The sequence below is a fragment of the Procambarus clarkii genome, chromosome 3 (assembly GCF_040958095.1).
Source record: "Procambarus clarkii isolate CNS0578487 chromosome 3, FALCON_Pclarkii_2.0, whole genome shotgun sequence".
Classification (NCBI taxonomy): domain Eukaryota; kingdom Metazoa; phylum Arthropoda; class Malacostraca; order Decapoda; family Cambaridae; genus Procambarus; species Procambarus clarkii.
Genome location: NC_091152.1, coordinates 16,020,078 through 16,047,212, shown reverse-complemented (window position 1 = coordinate 16,047,212; position 27,135 = coordinate 16,020,078). Strand labels below are relative to the sequence as shown.

The 27,135-nt window shown below is 47.1% G+C and overlaps 1 protein-coding gene across 6 annotated transcripts in view; it reads right to left on the bottom strand.

Moving 5' to 3' along the window:
• LOC123760898 (dipeptidase 1) overlaps window positions 1-27,135 on the bottom strand; it is a 181,091-nt gene that overhangs the window by 86,475 nt on the left and 67,481 nt on the right. For all 6 annotated transcript variants that reach the window (XR_011229383.1, XM_045746715.2, XM_045746716.2 and 3 more), the window contains 2 exons: window positions 26,019-26,163; window positions 15,280-15,436 (listed from right to left, as the gene is read on the bottom strand). Coding sequence is in view for 5 of the 6 variants with exons in the window: in XM_045746715.2 (XP_045602671.1) it covers window positions 15,280-15,436; window positions 26,019-26,161 (300 nt within the window). In the remaining variant the exon portion in view is untranslated. The remainder of the gene's footprint in view (window positions 1-15,279; window positions 15,437-26,018; window positions 26,164-27,135) is intronic.

Genomic DNA, 27,135 nt, shown 5'->3' with positions numbered 1-27,135 from the left:
TGTGTGTGTGTGTGTGTGTGTGTGTGTGTGTGTGTGTGTGTGTGTGTGTGTGTGTGTGTGTGTGTGTGTGTGTGTGTCTCTCTCTCTCGCTAACTTTACCCTTCATCAACCAGTCCCCATTTTAAACAAATGTATCTTCCAGTTTCAGAACTAATCGCTGCTCTCTCCTATTGCATGCAACATTGTTGTATAATTGTCCAGGCAATTTGTTTGGTATTTTCCTCCCTCTATACAGATCCAAATGTAAACAATTAGGTTCCGCTCACTTCAAATGCCATATTATCAACAAAACAAAATACCTTTCATTTTTGCATCGCTGTTTGGCAGTCGACGATAATTCATCTCGATACGAGGCTTTTACGTAACATTTATATCAGGCTCGATATTGTTTGGTAAAAAAAAAAGTTACAATTATATTCAGATATAGAGGCTAATGGTTGAATTGGATTAGGCTTGTGACGCCCGCGTCTGCCCATTTTGGGAAACCGGTCATTTCGCATAGATTAGCTTTAATGGGAGGCGAGGGTTGGTCACGGGTTTGATAATGGCCAAAGGTTTTGTATATAATCAATTCTGAGCAACGTATTAGTATTTATTCATAATATTTGAGAATGTCTGTTTGGCTTTCCTAAGTTGGAGGTCAGACACTTGGAGCCTCACCCAAATATGCAGGGGAAATGGTCTGGTGTATGGGACGGTTACAGACCGGTCGAGGTAGGCCTAACAGACCGGTAGAAGTAGGCCTAACAGACCGGTAGAAATAGGCCTAACAGACCGGTAGAAATAGGCCTAACAGACCGGTCGAGGTAGGCCTAACAGACCGGTCGAGGTAGGCCTAACAGACCGGTAGAGGCAGGCCTAACAGACCGGTAGAGGCAGGCCTAACAGACCGGTAGAGGCAGGCCTAACAGACCGGTAGAGGCAGGCCTAACAGACCGGTAGAGGCAGGCCTAACAGACCGTTAGAGCAAACAGACCCGGGTGACCCCTACCCCCCCCCCCCTACCCCCACTTTGAATATTAAATAAGGAAAAACTGTAGGAAAGACAATTCGACAATCAGACTGAGTAACTATGCCCGCGCGCACGAAGTACTGGGATGAGCGGGTCTGGTGTCTTCATGTGAAGTCTAGTGTACAGGAGAAGTCACATTCCCAGCTGCCTCACTCTCCATCTGTCTCCTCCTCCTCCTGTCCTTCCCGTTCTTCAAGCATCCTCTGCCCCCCTCCCCCCCTTCCTTCTCTGTCTATTTCTGTCTGCCTCTGACTCTGTGGGTTGTTATATGTTTGTCTGTGTGTGTTTTCCTGTTTTCTTCGTATCACTTTTTTTTAGCCCTGGTTGACCTGGTCTCTCTGAAGGCCTGTCTTTGTCTGTGTCTCTCTCATTCTGTTCTAATACTAATTGACTGAATGTCTTTTTTTTTGGAGGGGGGGGGGAATCTCTCTCTCTTTCTGAATTTCTTTTAATAAATAATATGATAGTTTCCCACTAGCGTGCTGGTGGTCGGTTGGTGGGAGGAGCCTAGCAGCGTGAAATTTAAAAAATATATATATATATACTAGCTTCCTGCTGGCTATGAAAAAGGGGACGCGCTTTTAAAATGGTGAAGGTTCCCTTTGTAATTCATATCTTTTTGCCCTTTTACGGCCTTAGTATGACGAATCATTTCAGTATATTTTTCCGGTATCAGTGAAAAATTATTTACATTACTATAAACACATTGGGGCCTCGTAGCCTGGTGGATAGCGCGCAGGACTCGTAATTCTGTGGCGCGGGTTCGATTCACGCACGAGGCAGAAACAAATCGGCAAAGTTTCTTTCACCCTGAATGCCCCTGTTACCTAGCAGTAAATAGGTACCTGGGTGTTAGTCAGCTGTCACGGGCTGCTTCCTGGGGGTGGAGGCCTGGTCGAGGACCGGGCCGCGGGGACACTAAAGCCCCGAAATCATCTCAAGATAACATTAAATCTCTCCCATTTTCACTCTATTTCCTCTCCTCTTCCCCTCAGAAAAAATATAACAAATATGATAGTTTCCTTATGCAGGCGATGAGTCACAATAACGGGGCTGAAGTATGTTGACCAGACCACACACTAGAAGTTGAAGGGACGACGACGTTTCGGTCCGTCCTGGACCATTCCCAAGTCGACTTGAGAATGGTCCAGGACGGACCGAAACGTCGTCGTCTCTTCACCTTCTAGTGTGTGGTCTGGTCAACATACTTCAGCCACGTTATTGTGACTCATCGCCTGCATTTTCATAGCATTTGGGCATTTTAAAAGTACTTTTTATACCGGTGTCTTTGATCCGTGTTCGAATGTGGAGACATCACTGATTATGTCATGCGAGTAAAGTAACGTCAAACGTCATGCGTTTGAAGTAACATTTAGCACATATATTCATATTAAACAGGAGTTTGTTTAATATGTACAGATTAGGAATTACAGAGAATAACAGTGTTTAATTTTGTTATAATATGTAACACAGAAGCAAGGCCAACTTCCAAGGCCTGAGAGGTGACCTTTCTGCCCTCTGTACTGGTACCTGTGACCTGGGAGCTGACCTTCCTGCCCTCTGTACTGGTGAGCTGTGACCTGGGAGTTGACCTTTCTGCCCCTCTGTACTGGTGAGCTGTGACCTGGAAGCTGACCTTTCTGCCCTCTGTACTGGTGAGCTGTGACCTGGGAGTTGACCTTTCTGCCCCTCTGTACTGGTGAGCTGTGACCTGGGAGCTGACCTTTCTGCCCTCTGTACTGGTGAGCTGTGACCTGGGAACTGAAACTTCTGCCCCTCTGTACTGGTGAGCTGTGACCTGGGAGCTGACCTTTCTGCCCCTCTGTACTGGTGAGCTGTGACCTGGGAGCTGACCTTTCTGCCCTCTGTACTGGTGAGTTGTGACCTGGGAGCTGACCTTTCTGCCCTCTGTACTGCTGAGCTGTGACCTGGGAGCTGACCTTTCTGCCCTCTGTACTGGTGAGCTGTGACCTGGGAGCTGACCTTTCTGCCCTCTGTACTGCTGAGCTGTGACCTGGGAGCTGACCTTTCTGCCCTCTGTACTGGTGAGCTGTGACCTGGGAGCTGACCTTTCTGCCCTCTGTACTGGTGAGCTGTGACCTGGGAGCTGACCTTTCTGCCCTCTGTACTGGTGAGCTGTGACCTGGGAGCTGACCTTTCTGCTCTCTGTACTGGTGAGTTGTGACCTGGGAGCTGACCTTTCTGCCCTCTGTACTGGTGAGCTGTGACCTGGGAGCTGACCTTTCTGCCCTCTGTACTGGTGAGCTGTGATCTGGGAGCTGACCTTTCTGCCCTCTGTACTGGTGAGCTGTGACCTGGGAGCTGACCTTTCTGCTCTCTGTACTGGTGAGCTGTGACCTGGGAGCTGACCTTTCTGCCCTCTGTACTGGTGAGCTGTGACCTGGGAGCTGACCTTTCTGCCCCTCTGTACTGGTGAGCTGTGACCTGGAAGCTGACCTTTCTGCCCTCTGTACTGGTGAGCTGTGACCTGGGAGCTGCTCTCACTAGTAACCTCGTGGCTAATCAAGGTACGGAGGGAAGGTGGCCGTGAATTAGCAGCTGGAGTTTAGGTAAACTTAATTATCCCAAGTTCTTTACTCGAGAGAGCTTGCTCACCTTTGGCCGGGAAGTGGCTGGATTAGTTAGCTGGTGTGTGTATAGGTGGGTGGGTTTGTTGGCATGTAGGTGGGGGTAGTGGGCTTGTTAATGCCAGAGGTTGGTGAGGTGACTGGTCGACCGTGAGGTGGATGGGGAAGTGGCCTTGTAGATGGGTTAGGTCGTGGCCTTGTATGTGGGATGGGTAGTGAACCTGCTTGTTTATGTGAGTGGAACACAGAGGCACCACACACAGGCAGCACACACACACAGGCAGCACACACACACACCCAGGCACCACACACACACACCCAGGCACCACACACACACACACCCAGGCACCACACACACACCCAGGCACCACACACACACCCAGGCACCACGCACACACCCAGGCACCACACACACACCCAGGCACCACACACACACACCCAGGCGCCACACACACACACCCAGGCGCCACACACACACCCAGGCACCACACACACACCCAGGCACCACACACACACCCAGGCACCACACACACACACCCAGGCACCACACACACACCCAGGCACCACGCACACACCCAGGCACCACCCAGGCACCACACACACACACCCAGGCACCACACACACCCAGGCACCACACACACCCAGGCACCACACACACACCCAGGCACCACCCAGGCACCACACACACACCCAGGCACCACACACACACCCAGGCACCACACACACACACCCAGGCACCACACACACACACCCAGGCACCACACACACACACCCAGGCACCACACACACACCCAGGCACCACACACACACCCAGGCACCACACACACACCCAGGCACCACACACACACCCAGGCACCACACACACACACATGCACCACACACACACCCAGGCACCACACACACACCCAGGCACCACACACACACACATGCACCACCCAGGCACCACACACACACCCAGGCACCACACACACACACACACATGCACCACACACACACCCAGGCACCACCCAGGCACCACACACACACACACCCAGGCACCACCCAGGCACCACACACACACCCAGGCACCACCCAGGCACCACACACACCCAGGCACCACCCAGGCACCACACACACACCCAGGCACCACCCAGGCACCACACACACACACACCCAGGCACCACCCAGGCACCACACACACCCAGGCACCACCCAGGCACCACACACACAGCTGAGAGAACCCTAAGTAACACACCACAAGGTAAAACTAATCAAGGTCAAGTGGCCGGGTTTGAAAAGAAGAGACAAATTTGACAGAAATGCTGGAAGCTTGGAAGTTGGAGAGCCTCTTGTTGCGTGCCCAAGGAAATGCTTTTTTAAATGAGAGAAAGAGCGACCAAAAAAAAAATATATATATATATTTTATATATTAAGAAGGTTATGAAAGACAAGTTATACGTCTCTAAAAGAATGTTTACAAGTGCACAAATGTTAGGGAGTTTGGAGGAAGGGTGAGTGGTGGCGCTGTTGAAGTGGCCCACTGCCAAAGGTGCTACAGTGGTGCTGGTGGCAGCAAGTGTAAGTGTACAACCACTCTGGGGCGAGTGTGTCAAACTCAAGTGTTTACTTACTAACTTGCACCATTTGGTCACCATTTGGTCCGGGAGACATCTCCCGTCACGCAGGGTGCAGTCGCACCTCCACAGATCTCCAGTATCAGCTCTTGATACTGGTAATGGCTCAAAAGGGCCACCACTTACGGGCTATTCATGCCCGTGCCACCTTTTGGGTGGCTTAATCTTCATCAATCAATCAATTACTAACTTGTATTTACAAGTGTTGCCTGAAGCATGGCGCTGTTCACTCTTGGTGCCCATCTTCCTGACCGTAGATTTATTAAATGTAATCATTCTCGGCCTAATTTCCTCTATCATATTTACTAAATATATTTCTCAAGCACACATGCATACAAACATACACATACAAACATACAATGGAATGCATTAGGAAGTGATGTGGTGGAGGCTGACTCCATGCACAGTTTCAAGTGTAGATATGATAGAGCCCAATAGGCTCAGGAACCTGTACACCAGTTGATTGACGGTTGAGAGGCGGGACCAAAGAGCCAGAGCTTGACCCCCGCAAGCACAACTAGGTGAGTACAACTAGGTGAGTACACATCCCTAGGATGCAGCAGGCAGCAGTTGACTAACTCCCAGAGGAGTTACTGCTAGGTGAAGAGAAGCATCAGGCGAAAGAAACCCTGTTCATTTATTTCGGCCTGTGTGCGATTGTGTCAGACCTGTCAGTTGCCAGTGTTGTATGATGTATAAAAAGCGCCCAGGAACTGTATTGGAGGGGACCTAAACATTCCCTCTGATGCGTTGTGTGTGCTGTCCTCCGAGGCTAAGTAGCACGGACAATAGTACACCCTGAAGGAAAGATTAAGACAGGAAATGAATGGACGACGACGTTTCGACTTGAGAATGGTCCAGGACGGACCGAAACCTCGTCGTCCCTTCACCTTCTAGTGTGTGGTCTGGTCAACATACTTCAGTCACGTTATTGTGACTCATCGCCTACATTAAGACAGTTATTTCCTTAAGAACTTTCATATTTAATAATATATCTTCAGAAGGATGGATTTAAAAGATGATGAAGATTAAGCCACCCAAAAAGGTGGCACGGGCATGAATAGCCCGTAAGTGGTGGCCCTTTTGAGCCATTACCAGTATCAATAGATGATACTGGAGATCTGTGGAGATGCGACTGCACCCTACGTGACGGGAGATGTCTCCCGTGGTGGATTAAAAATTCAGTGGAGTGGATATATAGGGAGGAATGAGGTGAGGTGAGAAATAATGTCTTTAATGAGATAATGGGATATTAATAAAGTATTATTGAGATAAATGGGTATCAGCTATCCCACTCAAATCGCCCTTTAATTGATCAATCAAAAATGGATCTAAATTACAGACCACTATTAAAGCACATCGTACACATAATAATAATATATGCAGTGAGAAAATTCGTCCTAAAAAATATGTTTGCTACATTTTCCTGGGTTCGAAAATATTATCAAGGCCTTGAAACTTTGATATACATGTATTGTTTAATAGCGAAAATACTGTTGGAAAACTATTGATAACAGTCATTTACAAAATACCTTTTAAAGACTATAATAGGATCTATGTAGGCCAAACATTCAAAGAATTGAAATTTAGAATTTCGAAACATAAATACTCTGAAATCTGAGAGACACGACCAATTGTCTAATGCTTTGTTTGTTCGTGGGTATGGGGGGGGGGGAGGAGGGTATGGGGTGAGGGGGGAGGGGGGGCGGGAGGGTATGGGGTGAGGAGGGAGGGGGGCGGGAGGGTATGGGGTGAGGAGGGAGGGGGGGCGGGAGGGTATGGGGTGAGGAGGGAGGGGGTGGGTAGGGTTTGGGGTGAGGGAGGGGGGTTTGAATGAGCATTTGAGTGGGGACAGAGGGTGTGTGTGTACTCACCTAATTGTACTCGCCTAATTGTGCTTGCGGGGGTTGAGCTCTGGCTCTTTGGTCCCGCCTCTCAACCGTCAATCAACTGGTGTACAGATTCCTGAGCCTATTGGGCTCTATCATATCTACATTTGAAACTGTGAATGGAGTCAGCCTCCACCACATCACTTCCTAATGCATTCCATTTGCTAACTACTCTGACACTGAAAAAGTTCTTTCTAACGTCTCTGTGGCTCATTTGGGTACTCAGCTTCCACCTGTGTCCCCTTGTTCGCGTCCCACCAGTGTTGAAAAGTTCGTCCTTGTTTACCCGGTCGATTCCCCTGAGGATTTTGTAGGTTGTGATCATGTCCCCCCTTACTCTTCTGTCTTCCAGTGTCGTGAGGTGCATTTCCCGCAGCCTTTCCTCATAACTCATGCCTCTTAGTTCTGGGACTAGTCTAGTAGCATACCTTTGGACTTTTTCCAGCTTCGTCTTGTGCTTGACAAGGTACGGGCTCCATGCTGGGGCCGCATACTCCAGGATTGGTCTTACATATGTGGTGTACAAGATTCTGAATGATTCCTTACACAGGTTCCTGAACGCCGTTCTGATGTTAGCCAGCCTCGCATATGCCGCAGACGTTATTCTCTTTATGTGGGCTTCAGGAGACAGGTTTGGTGTGATATCAACTCCTAGATCTTTCTCTCTGTCTGTTTCATTAAGTACTTCATCTCCTATTCTGTATCCTGTGCCTGGCCTCCTGTTTCCACTGCCTAGTTTCATTACTTTGCATTTACTCGGGTTGAACTTCAACAGCCATTTGTTGGACCATTCACTCAGTCTATCCAGGTCATCTTGTAGCCTCCTACTATCATCCTCTGTTTCAATCCTCCTCATAATTTTTGCATCGTCGGCAAACATTGAGAGGAACGAATCTATACCCTCTGGGAGATCATTTACATATACCAGAAACAGTATAGGTCCAAGGACTGACCCCTGCGGGACTCCACTTGTGACGTCTCGCCAATCTGAGACCTCACCCCTCACACAGACTCGTTGTCTCCTGTTGCTTAGGTATTCCTCTATCCACCGGAGTACCTTCCCTCTCACTCCAGCCTGCATCTCCAACTTTCGCACTAGCCTCTTGTGTGGCACTGTATCAAAGGCTTTCTGACAATCCAAAAATATGCAGTCTGCCCACCCTTCTCTTTCTTGCCTTATTTTTGTTGCCTGGTCGTAGAATTCAAGTAACCCTGTGAGGCAGGACCTGCCATCCCTGAACCCATGTTGATGCTGTGTTACAAAGTTCCTTCGCTCCAGATGCTCCACTAGTTTTTTTCGCACAATCTTCTCCATCAGCTTGCATGGTATGCAGGTTAGGGACACTGGCCTGTAGTTCAGTGCCTCCTGTCTATCCCCTTTCTTGTATATCGGGACTACGTTAGCTGCTTTCCAAGTATCTGGCAGTTCCCCTGTTGCCAGTGATTTGTTATACACTATGGAGAGTGGTAGGCTCAGTTCTCTTGCTCCTTCCTTTAGAACCCAAGGGGAGATTCCATCTGGGCCTATAGCCTTCGTCACGTCCAACTCTAGTAAACACTTCCTTACTTCCCCACTGGTAATCTCAAACTCTTCCAGTGGTTCCTGGTTAGCTATTCCCTCACTTACCTCTGGAATTTCTCCTTGTTCTAAGGTGAAGACCTCCTGGAATTTCTTATTCAATTCCAGTGTGTGTGTGTGTGTGTGTGTGTGTGTGTGTTTGTGTGTGTGTGTGTGTGTGTGTGTGTGTGTGTGTGTGTGTGTGTGTTTTCAGGATTTATATGGAATATATTTTCAGGATTTATATGTAATATATTGTGAGACCCCTCTAGAAGTAGTTATTTGTCCCCTGTAACCGACTTCAAGTTTATAAGAATTGACTGGAACTCATTAACTGGAAATCCAGTAGAAGAGGAGTTGCTAGAGACGGTCGAAGACTTCTTACTGACTTAAGTTGTAATCCACAATGAATAACAATATCCCTGACCAAGGTTCTGGTAAACAAGGAAATGCTGATCACTAATGAAGAGATTGAGAGAGAGCTGGGAAAGAATGGCCACCAACCGACTGAATTGAGAATATATATATATGAGTGGTAGGAGAACTAACTTCGTAATCTCACATTTTTCTTTGGCAAGTAATGAGCAATCACGACTCGACCTGAACCGAGTACAGTGAGTGGGGCCGCGAAGGCCACACCTCGGGAAGGCAAGTGATCTTGGCTAGAGACTCTTCGCAAATATATTTTCTAAGTTACCAGAAAAACTATTTCCTTAAGAGATTACTTCACTTGGATAACAGTGATCCTAAATGGTTAAGAAGCAAAATAAAACATCGCATGAAAAAGAAGCGGTTTATATGAAGGGTACAAAAGAGGCGTGATAATAAATGTATGGGAACATTAAGAGACTTCGTTTAACTGATAATAGATTTATAATGTGTGAGAGAAGATTAACCCTGCCAGCATCCACGCTAGTTGTGGTACGAACTCTCTTGTCTTCAGGTGTGTGTTGCTTCCCTCTTTCTAATGGTCTTCTCCATCACCTTATGTGATGCTCAGGCCAGGGACACTGTGCACACGTACATGTGCGTGCACACGCTCGTCAGCGTATCCAACTGTTTATGCTCTTTTGTTTGATCATATGTAAGAGCTTATGTATATTTTTGTGACATACAAAAGCTTCCACATGAGCTATTTTTTACAACTCATGCATTCTCAACCACATTTTATCTCCCTGTCATCCCAGCGTCTCTGTACATGATGCAGCGCCCTGGCTGCTCTCCTCACCACTTTGCAAGTTTACACGAAGATGAACTTGACTTCTATATCCATCTTAAGGTCTTACGACCACGTTACAAGCCATTCAACAATCAGCTTACAGGGTACAAGCCAAAACTTGTCCTGCTCCTGTGCACTTGTTGTCGCTCCTAATCCCCGTCTTCAAGGTATTAGTTAAAAGGAATATTGTTGCTGCCTTGTTTCAGCATTTAGTTCTGGTCGCATGCGACAGTGTCGCTCTGGTGTTCAAATACTGGACAATTTTAAATATATATTTATTTCTCTAACAAAAACCACTGACCTATGTTCCTAATGAGCATCTCTACTATTTTTAAAGCGCTTAATCGCTTCTCAGACGTCCTGCTTACTCGGTGAAATTAAAATCGCGTGAAAGGCAACGTTCTTTAATGCAATTTGTTAAGAGCATAACTTGGTAGTTCTGTTAGGAGAGGCAGGCTCAGCTCCCACGCTTGGCGATATATGGAACACACAAATATACTCTGCAACTCTCTGAGCCCACCACAAAGGATCGCAGACTTGGACATCTGTCGCTTGACGTTTCGTATTTCTGAAGGTGATGGCAGACCTGTTACGGTGTTGCTGCTCAGTACTAGGAGTGTTACAAGCACAAGGTGCGATGCTATGTTGCGCAAATTTGGAGCTTCTTTGTTAAACTGATGAATGAATTATAGATTCCTTACTTCATTAGAAATAAAAAGTACATCGAGTCCTTAGATATTCTTAGCGCATTTACTTCTATATTCTCGGCCGAGGAGAAGGCCAAGTAGAAACTGATTTCTGGTGTGGTGTTTCTGGATCATTACACCCCTCGAGGAATTGCTTCAAGTCGGTATTATACACGTAAATGACAGGAGAATGTACTGGGTCCATGTATGCTTTGTATGTCTAGAGATTTGAAGTGGGGGTTGTATGTTATCTTCAGACATAATTTCTTTAATTCTCAAAGGATTTTTGTTCAGTGATAATGAGTTTGATTTAATTTGCGGTAATCAGATACACAGATACCCGTAAGTTTGGTCTGGATAAATTGTGAGTAGTATAGTTTGTGAGCATAGGGGGGTGGGGGGGCTCAGCTTACACCAGCACACGAGAATCTGTAGGTGCAGTGTACATGGGGTAGAGCAGTGAGAACCTGTTAAACGTTCTCTCCGGGTATTAGTTCAGAGCTCTACAAGTAAGTAATTATCAAAAGAAGGCACCAAGCCGGGAAGGCTATGTAGCACCATCAAAGTGCGGGATAATCAGAGGGCGCTAAATATCACCAAGGATGCCAATACGAGAACAAAAACGCATAAGACGAACGATATCAAAAGTATCCGAGTCACTCGGAGCTCTACAAGCTACCAACTTGTTTAACTGAAATAGTTAAAAAAAAAAATACAGCTGCCACTTAGTATGCAGTTCCTTATATAACTTTGCTCGTCCTAATATAAATCCAGGAGAACAAATCCACAAGGGCCGTGACGAGGATTCGAACCTGCGTCCGGGAGCATCCCAGACACTGCCTTAATCGACTGAGCTACGACAGGGTAAAAGGGTTGAAACCGAAGTTCTACTGAACTTACTGGATCCCGTAGCCTCTCCGAGGCACAGTGTCTGGGATGCTCCCGGACGCAGGTTCGAATCCTCGTCACGGCCCTTGTGGATTTCTTCATTTGATGCATCACGTTAGTGTGATCTCTGTGTGTGATAAATGCAGGATTCCCTGGCCAGTCATTTATGACTCAAAGATGCCAGAGTTCTCATTCTCAATACATTACCCTTCATACTTCCATCACAATGATTCCGTAACGTTTGGGCAGCCTAACGTTCTCCGTCTCCAGTCTAACCTCATCATTTTCTGTTTAATTCTCAAGTCTCATATTTTTGGGGCTATATATAATTACTGTTCTGCCTTGACCTTTTCAAACTGCAATTTCAGGCGAGCATTTTCAACTGCAATGTGAGAATTTTTCCTTTAATATATGACATTCCTCATTCATTAATTGGATAATTTTCCTTTCTCTCAAAATTTTCTTTGACTCGTTCTTATAATAGTTATTTTATGCCGGTTCTAAGGGGAGCCGGTCAGCCGAGCGGACAGCACGCGGGACTTGTGATCCTGTCGTCCTGGGTTCGATCCCAGGCGCCGGGGAGAAACAATGGGCAGAGTTTCTTTCACCCTATGCCCCTGTTACCTAGCAGTAAAATAGGTACCTGGGTGTTAGTCAGCTGTCACGGGCTGCTTCCTGGGGGTGGAGGCCTGGTCGAGGACCGGGCTGCGGGGACACTAAAAGTCCCGAAATCATCTCAAGATAACCTCAAGATGCCACTTAAGTTTTGCTTCTCTTGTCCTTTGTCTGGTATATGATAACTTTTAAAGCTTCCAGCATATAATATTTCTTATATGTCTCGCTACATATCTTGCAGGTTATATGCTTGCCTCAGCTTTAAGGGCCGGGGTAGGTGTTATCTTAAAGAGTATGGGCAGGTGTGGTCTTCAGCGGCCTGAGGTATGTTTGGTCATAAGAACACACCTGCAGGGGGGCCAAGACAGTTGTGGTCTTCAGAGTTTTTGGACAGGTGAGAGTTTCAGGCGGCTCATAAAGTACGTTTCCATAATCGGGGCCGAGTTTGTTTTTCGTGAAAAGGAAAAAGGGTCACTAGATCCAACACTGCTGTCATCAGGAGCGGGACACAACGCTGTCACCGCCAACAGTTGTGGACGCTGGGGTCTCCACAGCTGCACGCCCCACACTCCTCTCAATGGCTCCGAATCCACTCCCCCTCTCTTAGGCTCTTTCTTGTCGTCAAACCTTTCAATATTGCGTGATAAATTGCCCTCTTGCTCATCCATAAATATTGTGACGATCCTGTGCCTCTGGTCTATCTTGGCCAGTGTCACACTCAGCTCTACATCGCAGTCACTCTCAGCTCTACCTGGCAGAGTACAAGATATAGCATTTTAATTTATTTACATTCATTTATCAATTGTAACTCCTAAGAGTATTCCTGACAGTAGGCTTCTGGTCGTATGTCCGTTCGTTCATGTTGTAAAATATGATCTTATGTTTGTCTACAATCAAAGTAGCTTCAGGGTTGAATTCAGAGCCGTAAACCTGCAAATAATTTCCACAATTTACCAGATAAACTGTTAGATCTTAATTTAGTAACTAATATTATTACAAACCCCCCTCACTATTACGGGCTATTCATGACCGTGCCATCTCTTGGCTGGCTAAATCTTCATCAATCACCTCACTAGAAATTGTGGGGAAAGTTACATGTTATGCAGTCAGCTGGAAATGAATAACAACCAATATACAGTCCACTAGCATTTAAACTTAAATAAATAATGAAATTATCCATTTAACCCCACAATGCCCACCAGTTGTGTTCCAGGTCTGGTGCTGCCCCCCACCAGGTGTGTTCCAGGTGCTGGCGCTGCCCACCAGTTGTGTTCCAGGTGCTGGCGCTGCCCACCAGTTGTGTTCCAGGTGCTGGCGCTGCCCACTAGTTGTGTTCCAGCCCTGATGCTGCCCACCAGTTGTGTTCCAGGTGCTGGCGCTGCCCACTAGTTGTGTTCCAGGTCTGGTCCTGCCCACCAGTTGTGTTCCAGGCCTGGCGCTGCCCACCAGGTGTGTTCCAGGTCTGGTCCTGCCCACCAGTTGTGTTCCAGGCCTGGCGCTGCCCACCAGTTGTGTTCCAGGCCTGGCGCTGCCCACCAGTTGTGTTCCAGGTGCTGGTGCTGCCCACCAGGTGTGTTCCAGCCCTGATGCTGCCCACCAGTTGTGTTCCAGGTGCTGGCGCTGCCCACCAGGTGTGTTCCAGGTCTGGTCCTGCCCACCAGTTGTGTTCCAGGCCTGGCGCTGCCCACCAGTTGTGTTCCAGGTGCTGGCGCTGCCCACCAGGTGTGTTCCAGGCCTGGCGCTGCCCACCAGTTGTGTTCCAGGTGCTGGCGCTGCCCACCAGGTGTGTTCCAGGTCTGGCGCTGCCCCCCAGTTGTGTTCCAGGTCTGGCCCTGCCCACCAGGTGTGTTCCAGGTGCTGGTACTGCCCACCAGGTGTGTTCCAGGCCTGGCGCTGCCCACCAGGTGTGTTCCAGGCCTGGCGCTGCCCACCAGGTGTGTTCCAGGCCTGGCGCTGCCCACCAGGTGTGTTCCAGGCCTGGCGCTGCCCACCAGTAGTGTTCCAGGCCTGGCGCTGCCCACCAGTTGTGTTCCAGGCCTGGCGCTGCCCACCAGGTGTGTTCCAGGCCTGGCGCTGCCCACCAGGTGTGTTCCAGGCTGCCCACCAGGTGTGTTCCAGGCTGCCCACCAGGTGTGTTCCAGGCTGCCCACCAGGTGTGTTCCAGGCTGCCCACCAGTAGTGTTCCAGGCCTGGCGCTGCCCACCAGTTGTGTTCCAGGCCTGGCGCTGCCCACCAGGTGTGTTCCAGGCCTGGCGCTGCCCACCAGTTGTGTTCCAGGCCTGATGCTGCCCACTAGCCAGAGATCACCAGGCATGCTACCCACGAGCGGGAAAATAAATAGATTATATAGAAAATCGACTATGAACCCAACATTTTGTAGCGAACAGTTCAGCATTCTTATCCAGACTTCGGCCTATTAATGTGGACCATTGAAGCTCTTGTATAAATAAATCTACACTGCTGTATTTATATTGCCTTGGTAATTAATGAGGGCTTCAACTGATTGCCCCATAAAGGGGGTTTACAGTGATTAATTAAACCAGTAATTTGTTCCCCGTAAACTCAGGTGGCGTGATTAATATTATACTCGTGTATCGACCTTTGTGGGGTCACGTGTGACGCTGCAACAGCTTCTACCGAAAAGACAAAGGGATTTGCCAATATTGTCAAGCGTGCGAGGAGACGCAAGATTAATTGTGTGACGCAGATCTACGCAGCATCCACCAGTGTGTGTTGTGGCGGGCATGATGGCTGCGAGGGATATTGTCATCTCAGACATGGTTATATAGTCGTGATAATTAAGAAAGAGCCTTCAATAATTATACATGAGAGTCGAGGTGTAGAATGGCCCAATCTGGTCCACTATCAAATGCCAGAAATATACTAGGAAGAAAGTGGGGGAACTAACATTTCGAACTCAAGAACTCCAAGAGGAAGTGGGTTAGCCACAGCCAGCAGGTCTGTAACTCAGAGAGAGAAGCAGAAGACAAGGCCAGACCTCTCGCCTCCCTAGCCTTGCAGCAGCACTTTCTTCCCTGCCCTCCACTCCCTACTCTACACCTCTCCCAGCACCGCTACACTCACTCTCTAAGACCCCATGTAACTTACACTGCTAAATCAACCACTCCACTACACCGTCTCATGATATACAATCACTGTATGACAGGAGTTGCCCAAAACCAAAGCGCCAGAGTGCCCAAGCGTCACTGACCTGAGCGGCCACCTGCCCCTGCCTGAGCCTGGGCAGGTCGGTGTGGGAGAAGGGAGAGTTCATCCAGGGCTTCTCCTGGCTCAGGTCGCTCGAGAGGTTGAAGGAGTGAAGCTTGTTATGGAGGAACATGCGAACGTTCCACGCCATGTCGTTGTGTCTGCAACAGATAACATGGATAACAATAACATGGATAACGATAACATGAATAACAATAACATGGCCTCAGATAACCAGCAATGGCCACCATTAGGCTCAGACAAATGAGCAATACTATTTAACACGAAGTAAATAATTCAGTTGACGAATGTAAAAAAAAATAGTGTTGAAATTAGAGTCAACTGATGAAATGAATCATTCTAAAGATGATATGAATAACAAGGAGGGCGAAATGTTCATCATTCATTAGATGAGATGATTGAAAGGAAGAGGGAAGGGAATTATCAGGGGAAAGCACCAAGCTATTACGACTATATAGCATGTGGAATGGATCGGGATAAGGATTTGGGATGGGACGGGGGTAAGGAATAGTGCCCAACCAGTCGGGAATTGAACCCAACCAATTGGGTTGTTAATATTCAATAATTTTTTGCCAGTTAATTCTGGATAATTACCGCCAAATCGAGAAAATAAATAAAAAAAAATGGGACAAAAGAGACACCAGTTCTTGGCCGCAGGTAAATATGAGGTTATCTTGAGAGGATTTCGGGGCTTTAGTGTCCCCGCGGCCCGGTCCTCGACCAGGCCTCCACCCCCAGGAAGCAGCCCGTGACAGCTGACTAACACCCAGGTACCTATTTTACTGCTAGGTAACAGGGGCATAGGATGAAAAACTCTGCCCATTGTTTCTCGCCGGTGCCTGGGATCGAACCCAGGACCACAGGATCACAAGTCCAGCGTGCTGTCCGCTCGGCCAACCGGCTCCCTGAGAGAAGGAAGCTGGCTCCTCTGACTCGACTGACGCCATTCAATAGCAATAATAAATTGTATTGATGGCTGTCGACTCATTCTTGGTAGGCGGTAAAATATGGGTGATCATTGCCACGTAACTCTCGGTGAAGAGGTATGGGGGGCCGTGTTAGTCTCGTATTATCTGGCAACAGTGAGAAATAGGAAATTATTGTCTCCTAATTCAGGAAGCTGGGAGAGATTCGCAATGGGAGACCCATATTTTTGCCCACTCTGTGATGAAGGGAATCGTAGCCATATATATTTGGTAACAATGCTGAGGACGCCTGAGGGAGATAAGGAAGAGTGTGACAGAGTGCTCAGGGTGGTGGAGCAGAGGTGCTCAGTGCTCAGGGTGGTGGAGCAGAGGTGCTCAGTGCTCAGGGTGGTGGAGCAGGAGAGGTGCTCGGTGCTCAGCTGGTGGTGCTCAGGGTGACTGAGCGGGAGGACATACGGTGCTCAATATGGTGGAGTTTGGCAGAGAGGTTGACTCAATTAGTATAGCTCAGGAATGGTAGAGAGGCAGAGTGAGGTTAATACTCCATTGGTGGTAATTAAGGGGGATTGAGGTGGAGAGGATGGGTGGTGCTCTCTTAATGGAGTTGAGGGTGGTGGTGGGTGGTGGTGGGTGGTGGGTGGTGGTGGTGGGTGGTGGTGGGTGGTGGGTGGTGGGTGGTGGTGGTGGGTGGTGGTGGGCGTGCGGGAGAGACAGGACCCCGCCCCTCCACCAGATGAACACCCGGGCGGAAAGAAAGATGGCAAATAGTAAAAATAAAAATAAAATGGGTCTAAGGCGTGAAAGGTAATCCTACAACGGAACACAAAGGTACACATAAGGTAACGTCGCTACCTGCACCTATGTGTTTCGCGGGTGTTTAGATGTTGACCAGACCACACACTAGAAGGTGAAGGGACGACGACGTTTCGGTCCGTCCTGAACCATTCTCAAGTCGATCGGCTTGAGAATGGTCCAGGACAGACCGAAACGTCGTCGTCCCTTCACCTGCTAGTGTGTGGTCTGGTCAACATACTTTAGCCACGTTATTGTGACTCGTCTCCTGCATTGTTTGGATCCTTGTAGGTACTTTCTCGGCCCATAACTGGTTCACCAGTACTCCTGCCTGTCGTACTTTGAAGCTCGAGGTGGTCTAATGTGCAGTGTGCAACCTGTTCTCTTCATAGCACGTCGCATTTTGACGTATACCTTACCTAAAGCCTAAAAACTGACGTTCAAGAAATATAGCAGCGGTCCGCGAAACTGATATAATATCCCGTTTTCTGTTCATGGGTTCTCGAGTTGGTTAGGTTAGGGTAATTTAGTATGAGAGTTAATTGACGGTGGGAACGTTGGCGAGAACCAACCCGTTCTCGCACTTTCGTACAGTCAATATTGACTTATTTAATAAGTGCATATGAGATATACTAATTTATTGTGAATATTTTAGTTTACCTTGAAAAGCTTCATAGGAAACACAGACTTTACCTAACCTTCTTAGTATGTAAAGATAAGCATCTTTTTGCTTCTTAATTACAATTATTACTTAACCTATTATAGGTATAGGTTAAGTAATAATTGTAATTACGAAGCAATACGATGCTTATCTTAACACACTAAGAAGGTTAGGTAAGGTCTGTGTTTTCTATGAAGCTTTTCAAGGTAAACTAAAATATTCACAATAAACTAGTATGTCTCATATGCACTTATTTAATAAGTCAATATTGACTGTACGAAAGTGTGAGAACGGGTTGGGAATACGATCCCCGCCGCGAAGAATCGTTGTTACAACCAAGTACACATTTTACTGTTGAGTTAAACAGAGGCTACAGTTAAGGATTTGCGTCCAGTAAATCCTCCCCGGCCAGGATACGAACCCATGACAAAGCGCTCGCAGAACGCCAGGCGAGTGTCTTACCACTGTACCACGGGGACTGGTAAATTGAAGTCGAATATACTTGACTAACAAAACAGAATGCTGAAGGAGAATTGTTTTAAGCATTAGATGATGTCTTGTTTCTTTAAACAATATATTAACGAATCAACATGAAAAAAAAGTATTGTAGACTTAGTACGAGCTAACAGGAAGACAATATATTGACATTGAATTAGGGAGTGAGTTAGAGAACAGTGATAACAAGGAAATCCAACGTAGCACAGAAAAGTTGTGCAAAGATAAAAAGATGTTAGGCTACCAAGTTTCGGAAAAGCTGAGAAAGGCGCCCTGCAAACACAGAACGTATCGGTGCCTCTGTTTCCCTTGTTATAACTTGTAATAAAGTTGTTACATCTTGTTAAAACGTTTTTATGACGTATATACGTACTTCTCTTAAAGGAAACATTCGGCGGACCTGCTACTGGTGACAGACTTGACAATTACGACGTCGATTCAAACAATTTAATTTAAAACATTCATAGTAAAGCCAAGGAATGCAGTATACCAAAAATATGTATTATGTCGAATAACAATGATATACACAAAATAATTTTGAATAAGGTAGTCAATCTATAGCAACAATTTGTTAAGCTAGTTAGAAATGTTCAAAATTAAAATTGAAAAGTCTAAAGAAACTCTGAAGTAGGTATTTGAGGGCAGGTAGAGAAATGCAATAGGGGGTTCTTCATAGATATCAACTACAGATTAAAGAGATGCCTGGGGCCATGGAAAATTGAGACAGCTAAGGTAACTGATAATGACAAATAAATGGGTCGAATTTTAAATAAGTACATTATCCAACCCTTCAGAATCCTAGTCTTGGACAGGACTTGCGTCCACTACAAAAATATTTGTATAAAATTCATTTTTTATCCAATCGACTTCAGGATAGTATCAAAATAAGCGCCTTTAGAATGCGCACAATTTGATACCAAAATGAAAGATGTATAATGAAACTTGATGTCCGAACACTTTTATGATTATAAGTTTCTGGTCAAAATTTTAAAATATTTGTTAAAATTCTATTTATTGTGCTATTATGTTGGGACTAGTTTTAAATTGCGCGCCTTTATGTCGCGAACAATTTCATACCAAAATGAAAGATGTAACACAAAAATTTATGTTAGAACACTGGAAAGATATAAATAATTATGAGGATGAGCTTCAAGAATTAAAATATTTGTTAAAATTCCAGTTATTGCTCTATTTTTATGAGACTAGTTTTACAATACGCGCCTTTTTTATTGCGAACAATTTGATACGAAAATGAAAGACATAACACGAAAATTGATGTTATTAAACTGAACGCGTATACACATTAGGTTGCAGTGTACAATTTGGTGCTCCTTTACGGGTAACTTTAGACTTTCCTGTTGGGAGGCACGCCAGGTTTTTGTACATTATATTCATATACACCTGTAGAGAATTCATTTGCGAACACAATGATACCAAAATGAGCGACGTAGCACGAGAATTAAGGCGAAAAAACTGAAACGAGTATAAACATTTTACTGATTTTGGGCGCTCACGGGTAACTTTTCCGACTTTAGGCTTTGCTGTGGGGAGTCTCGCCAGGCTTTTGGACATTATATGCATATACCGTTGCAGGGAATTTAATTGCAAACACAATGATACCAAAACGAACGACGTAGCACCAGAATTAAGGTGAGAAAACTGAAATGAGTACACATATTTAGGCGTCGCCGCACGCTCGCCAGCACCATTGGCCCGATGATGTCAAAGTCTGCGGCGCGCTAGTGGGAAGCGCGATAGTTAAAAATAACGTCACTTTTGGCTGGTATGCGCTATGGCCAAATTTGGACGTAATTTGAAATGAAATCGACTCGCAAAAGTGACGTTCTGTTCCGTTTTCTGTTTGCATCTGTGTGTTTACTAGACAAGAGTGTAATATGTATATGTGTAATATATAAGGGTATGTGTAATGTAGCAGCTGAACACGTAAGAAAAGTTGACAAGTTTAGTGATTACCAAAGAGGACGTTATTAATCAACCAGGAAAATCTGAAATAAATCACCAGGACCAGACAAAGTATTTCCTTGGCTGTTTTAAGAATGTATAGAACAGTTTAGTGATCCTTGTCTTGCATATTTAAAAATTGACTGGAGTCGTTGTGAAGATTTGGAGGTTATCTTGAGGTTATCTTGAGATGTTTTCGGGGCTTTAGTGTCCCCGCGGCCCGGTCCTCGACCAGGCCTCCACCCCCAGGAAGCAGCCCGTGACAGCTGACTAACACCCAGGTACCTATTTTACTGCTAGGTAACAGGGGCATAGGGTGAAAGAAACTCTGCCCATTGTTTCTCGCCGGCGCCTGGGATCGAACCCAGGACCACAGGATCACAAGTCCAGCGTGCTGTCCGCTCGGCCGACCGGCTCCTTAGAGGGTTCACACAATAGTTTTACTAAGGGCCGCTCATCTTTAACAAATTTACTCAAGTCTTTTCCAGTATATTTCAGGCAATTGACAGGGAAAATCAGTGGTAATACTGAGACAAGACAGAGGAGGGTTAAAGTATGTGTATTAATCTTGTTTAATTTACCAATCAAGCTGTCAATGTAATCAATTAGAGCTTTAATATACCAATGTGCCTTAATATACTTACTAATCTCTCTCATCTCATTTTTTTTCTTGCAATGTATTTGTTATTTTATTAATTCTGATAGAATTTACCTACTTAAAATTATCTGTTAGATTAAGGACCTGCCCGAAACGCTGCTCGTTCTAGTGGCTTTACAAGAGTAAATACTGTACTATGCTATGTATTCTCACAAACCCAATGTACCTTATTGTATATAAATAAATAAATAAATAAATAAATAAATAAATAAATATGTCTGCTGCAAATGTCTCACCCCCCCCCCCCACCCCATCCTGTAATCCCATACAAACTTCCTCTCCCACAATACAGTCTGGAGACACGTGAGAAAGACAGGTTCTATAAAACATCCAATATCCGACAAACTAACGTGTCTTTCTTGTCACTTACAGTATAAAAACCCATAACACTATTAAATTGCGTTTGTAAGAGCAGGAGGAGGCGGCGCCAGGCCAGGTCTGGCGGACGAGGTCAACAGACTGATGGAAACTCAAGAGACAGGAACAGTTATCCTGCAGTTGTCAATCAAAATGTTTTATTAATTTATTATGAGACGAAATAATAGGCTGATGATTGGCTATTAACCTTTTTTGTCTAATTAACGTTCGTTTAGTGAATGATCAATACAGAGCGCGGTGGTCACAACGGACAGCTTCACCAGGTATTTGTTCTCGCTTTATACTTTACAATTTGTTTTGCTTTATCATTTTCACAAATTGTATTACAGTATATATAATAATTTTAAAATGAAAAAATTCTGTTTTTATACTTTTTTGGGGTCATTTAATAAACATCTTCATATGTTATCAAAGTATTCATGAATTACAATGCTGTAACAACTTGTGAAAACACGTGAATCGCGTTTACATAAAATCAAATTTTAATTGATAGTTGAAAAATAATTTCCCTCACGATATGTTTGGTAACGAGGGCAGTAAGCCTCGGTCCCACAACCACATATTCTCCCTCTTGTACATATAGACATACATATTTAAATTGTGGGAAATGGCTTGTCATCGGCGAAGATGAGGTTCCAGTCAGAGGGTCAGTCATGCAGAGTGGATGGTAATCCATGACAGGGAGCTTGCAGTATTAGGAACAGTCAGAGGGCCTCGGCGTTATCCTAGTTCAATATTCGTCGTGGACACGGCTCTCTACCCTTCCCCCTATAAACTGGTGACCGGGCGGGAATTAAATGGTGTCAGGCAATATGCAGATTCATGCGGAGGAGTGTCGATGGAGGTCAACTGAAGTGATGATTCCTAACTGGTGCAGCACAAATTTTGTGGCTTACTGCCGCCAACCTGCTCTGGTTTAGAGTGGGGGCCAGTCCTGCTGCTGCTGCTGTTATAGATTCAGCTACTCGGAACAAGTTCCAAGTAGCATGGGCTATGGAGAGCCCGTAGTGGACTTACTTGGCACAGGAGCGATGCTGTGTGACCTGTGCTGTTGCTGGCCTCTTATATGTTGTCAGTCTGGTATTGTCTGCTATGTTGTAATATCACTCTGGTAATATCTACTATGCTGAAATATGTCTGGTACTGCCTGTTATGCTCAATTATCTGTCTGATATTGACTACTATGCTCTAATATTTGTTTGGTATTGTTTATTACACTGAAATATCAGTTTGGTATTATTTACTATGCTGAAATATCAGACTAGTATTGTCTTCTATGTCGACTCTGGGGTCTACTTACTATGTCTTGTCTGTCCCGCACCCAGACCTTACATGTTGAAACTGGCGTCTTTCTCTATAGGATTATTGGTGCCCCGCCTCCACTCGTGGGGGGGTGGTCCCCTGCCCCGCCTCCACTCGTGGGGGGGGGGGGGGTGGTCCCCTGCCCCGCCTCCACTCGTGGGGGGGGGGGGGGTGGTCCCTTGCCCCGCCTCCACTCGTGGGGGGTGGTCCCCTGCCCCGCCTCCACTCGTGGGGGGTGGTCCCATGCCCCGCCTCCACTCGTGGGGGGGTGGTCCCCTGCCCCGCCTCCACTCGTGGGGGGGTGGTCCCCTGCCCCGCCTCCACTCGTGGGGGGGTGGTCCTCTGCCCCGCCTCCACTCGTGGGGGTTGGTCCCCTGCCCCGCCTCCACTCGTGGGGGGGTGGTCCCCTGCCCCGCCTCCACTCGTGGGGGGTGGTCCCCTGCCCCGCCTCCACTCGTGGGGGGGTGGTCCCCTGCCCCGCCTCCACTCGTGGGGGGGTGGTCCCCTGCCCCGCCTCCACTCGTGGGGGGTGGTCCCCTGCCCCGCCTCCACTCGTGGGGGGGTGGTCCCCTGCCCCGCCTCCACTCGTGGGGGGTGGTCCCCTGCCCCGCCTCCACTCGTGGGGGGGTGGTCCCCTGCCCCGCCTCCACTCGTGGGGGGTGGTCCCCTGCCCCGCCTCCACTCGTGGGGGGGTGGTCCCCTGCCCCGCCTCCACTCGTGGGGGTTGGTCCCCTGCCCCGCCTCCACTCGTGGGGGGGTGGTCCCCTGCCCCGCCTCCACTCGTGGGGGGGTGGTCCCCTGCCCCGCCTCCACTTGTGCCATTCCTTGGGCCCGGCTTCTCAGGAGGGACCTGTTCCCTCTCGGCGCCTTCCTTTTACCTGCCAGGGCGGCTCATGTGCATGATTCTCTCTCGATTCACATTGGCACACTGTCTCGGTGTTGTTCCTACTTTGTCCCCTTGTGAAATCCTGCAAGGCCCTGACCCATATGGTGAAGGGTTCTACTGCCCCTTTTGTTTTGAAAAGCCTTTTTCTAGAACATTTTTCTTCTCATTCACACTAACAGGGTGGCTAGGTCTGCCGACAGTGTTCACTACTCAGTTGGTTTCGCAGATGATTTACTCAGATCGCAGATGATCTACTCAGTTGGTTTAGCAGTCTCCGTGGTGTAGTGGTAAGACACTCGCCTGGCGTTCCGCGAGCGCTATGTCATGGGTTCGTATCCTGGCCGGGGAGGATTTACTGGGCGCAATTCCTTAACTGTAGCCTCTGTTTAACGCAACAATAAAATGTGTACTTGGTTGTAACAACGATTCTTCGCGGCAGGGGATCGTATTCCAGGGACCATAGGATTAAGGACTTGCCCGAAACGCTACGCGTACTAGTGGCTGTACAAGAACGTAACAACTCTTGTATATATATATATAAAAAAAAAAAAAAAAAAAAACCTACAGACGACTGATGACACCAACGATGACTGATGACACGACACCTACGGCGACTGGGAAGCCGGTCGGCCGAGCGGACAGCACGCTAGACTTTTGATCCTGTGGTCCTGCGTTCGATCCCAGGCGCCGGCGAGAAACAATGGGCAGAGTTTTTTTCACCCTATGCCCCTGTTACCTAGCAATAAAATAGGTACCTGGGTATTAGTCAGCTGTCACGGGCTGCTTCCTGGGGGTGGAGGCCTGGTCGAGGACCGGGCCGCGGGGACACTAAAAAGCCCCAAAATCATCTCAAGATAACCTCAAGATATTACACACGTCATCTGTCAGTGGAGAGCAGCATCCTCACAGCGGAACGAAGTAATTGTGTATTCTCTTTGTCAGCTACTTTGTGTGTGTCAACGGAGGTGATCTCTCATTACATATAAAACTTCAAACAGTCAAAGCACTGCAACCCGTTCTCGCACTGGCTTACAGTCAATATTGGCTTATTTAATAAGTGCATATGTGACATAGCACTGACTAAATATCTCCGGTCGACCAACAAATTGGGCCACATGTGACCTGTGTATATATATACCTGGCGCCACTGACAGACAAAGATAGTCAATAAGTGCCTGGCCGCATCACCACCGCTCAGCTGACACCATAAACACAACACCTCGCCCTACAGTGCGGCAAGTGTCTCAAACACACTCCTGTGTTGAGTTGCCACTCCTGTATAGTTGTAATCCTGTATCTAAAGCAAGAGACAACAAATACTCTTCAACTCTAGTCATTTTCAACAGTCAGGCTACCACGGTGACGCGTCACCCAACAGTTTTTTATTATTATTCTTATTTTTTCTACCACAGACGTGGCCACACATTTACAATGCTAACCAGCATATATACATTTTCTTCTGTCCTCCATGGACAGGGTGAAAGAATAGTCAAACATACAGTTCAGAGATTTATTGAACAACCACAGAAGGTTATCGTAGTGCTTTTAAAATGTTAGGCTTTAAGCTACATACGTAAATACATAGATACACAGATTTATGAATGCATTAATGTGAACACCCAGCAGTAGTGCCCGTGCAGTCATGCAAACTGCGCCTACCATCAAGAATAAGAAGCTTCAACAACAGGCATTGATCTATTATTTTGTTCAGATCAAAGGGACAATATGGCTTACACGTTTTGTGGACAGTATCTTCCATTCAAAAGATATTCACAGATTTGGAGTCAGTCTGCTTCATTGTTGGCTGAGTTCCAGAGTCTTGTGTTGAAGTAATGACAGTATCGACGTTGAAAATCAATGTGCCATATTTCCGGTGTGTGACAGTGTCCGGTTTAGAAAACAAGTACATGTTATCGGATATTGATGCATAGCTCAAAGTACCTCTACTCAAACAACCGAATCCTAGGCATACCTAACCGAATCCTAGGCATACCTAACCGAATCCTAGGCATACCTAACCAAATCCTAGGCATACCTAACCGAATCCTAGGCATACCTAACCGAATCCTAGGCATACCTAACCGGATCCTAGGCATCCCTAACCGAATCCTAGGCATACCTAACCAAAAGCTAGGCATAACTAACCGAATCCTAGGCATAACTAACCGAATCCTAGGCATAACTAACCGAATCCTAGGCATAACTAACCGAATCCTAGGCATAAATAACCGAATCCTAGGCATAAATATGCACAAATCCTAACCATTATACCCACCCTAGGCTTCCTGTGTTCTTTACACTACATTTTAAACAGTAAAAACTCTTATATGCTTTTATATGTTACTATTTTGAGCATCGTCTGTTTCGCCGAATTAGTAAGATTTGCAATTAACATGAGGACATGATTGTGGATGCACTTTGGTGAACAGTTAACATGAGGACATGATTGTGGATGCACTTTGGTGAACAATTAACATGAGGACATGATTGTGGATGCACTTTGGTGAACAGTTAACATGAGGACATGATTGTGGATGCACTTTGGTGAACAATTAACATGAGGACATGATTGTGGATGCACTTTGGTGAACAGTTAACATGAGGACATGATTGTGGATGCCTTTGGTGACTATGCACTAAAAAAATGGTTACTTCGGCTCACCCGTCAATGAGCGGGGACTCGTTCAGAAGGGCGCGGGCGGCCTGGAGGCGCTCCTGGTGGGAGGCGTGGGCGGACACCCGCACTGGAAGGGGGCTCGAACCGCAGCCCGACACTACCACCATCACCACCACGCACCAGTACATCCCTGAAACAAAAACAACAAATAATTTGTTTCCCTCTGTGAAATACCTGTTATTTTTTTTGGTACATGGGTGTGGTGTATAGGCTATAGCAGTCTTCGAGGGGTGTGGTGTATAGGCTACAGCAGTCTTCGAGGGGTGTGGTGTAGGCTATAGCAGTCTTCGAGGGGTGTGGTGTATAGGCTATAGCAGTCTTCGAGGGGTGTGGTGGAGGCTACAGCAGTCTTCGAGGGGTGTGGTGGAGGCTACAGCAGTCAGTCTTCGAGGGGTGTGGTGGAGGCTACAGCAGTCAGTCTTCGAGAGGTGTGGTGGAGGCTACAGCAGTCAGTCTTCGAGGGGTGTGGTGGGGGCTACAGCAGTCAGTCTTCGAGGGGTGTGGTGGAGGCTACAGCAGTCAGTCTTCGAGGGGTGTGGTGGAGGCTACAGCAGTCAGTCTTCGAGGGGTGTGGTGGAGGCTACAGCAGTCAGTCTTCGAGGGGTGTGGTGGAGGCTACAGCAGTCAGTCTTCGAGGGGTGTGGTCGAGGCTACAGCAGTCAGTCTTCGAGGGGTGTGGTGGAGGCTACAGCAGTCAGTCTTCGAGGGGTGTGGTGGAGGCTACAGCAGTCAGTCTTCGAGGGGTGTGGTGGAGGCTACAGCAGTCAGTCTTCGAGGGGTGTGGTGGAGGCTACAGCAGTCAGTCTTCGAGGGGTGTGGTGGAGGCTACAGCAGTCAGTCTTCGAGGGGTGTGGTGGAGGCTACAGCAGTCAGTCTTCGAGGGGTGTGGTGGAGGCTACAGCAGTCAGTCTTCGAGGGGTGTGGTGTATAGGCTACAGCAGCCTTCGAGGGGTGTGGTGTATAGGCTACAGCAGTCTTCGAGGGGTGTGGTGTATAGGCTACAGCAGTCTTCGAGGGGTGTGGTGTATAGGCTACAGCAGTCTTCGAGGGGTGTGGTGTATAGGCTACAGCAGTCTTCGAGGGGTGTGGTGTATAGGCTACA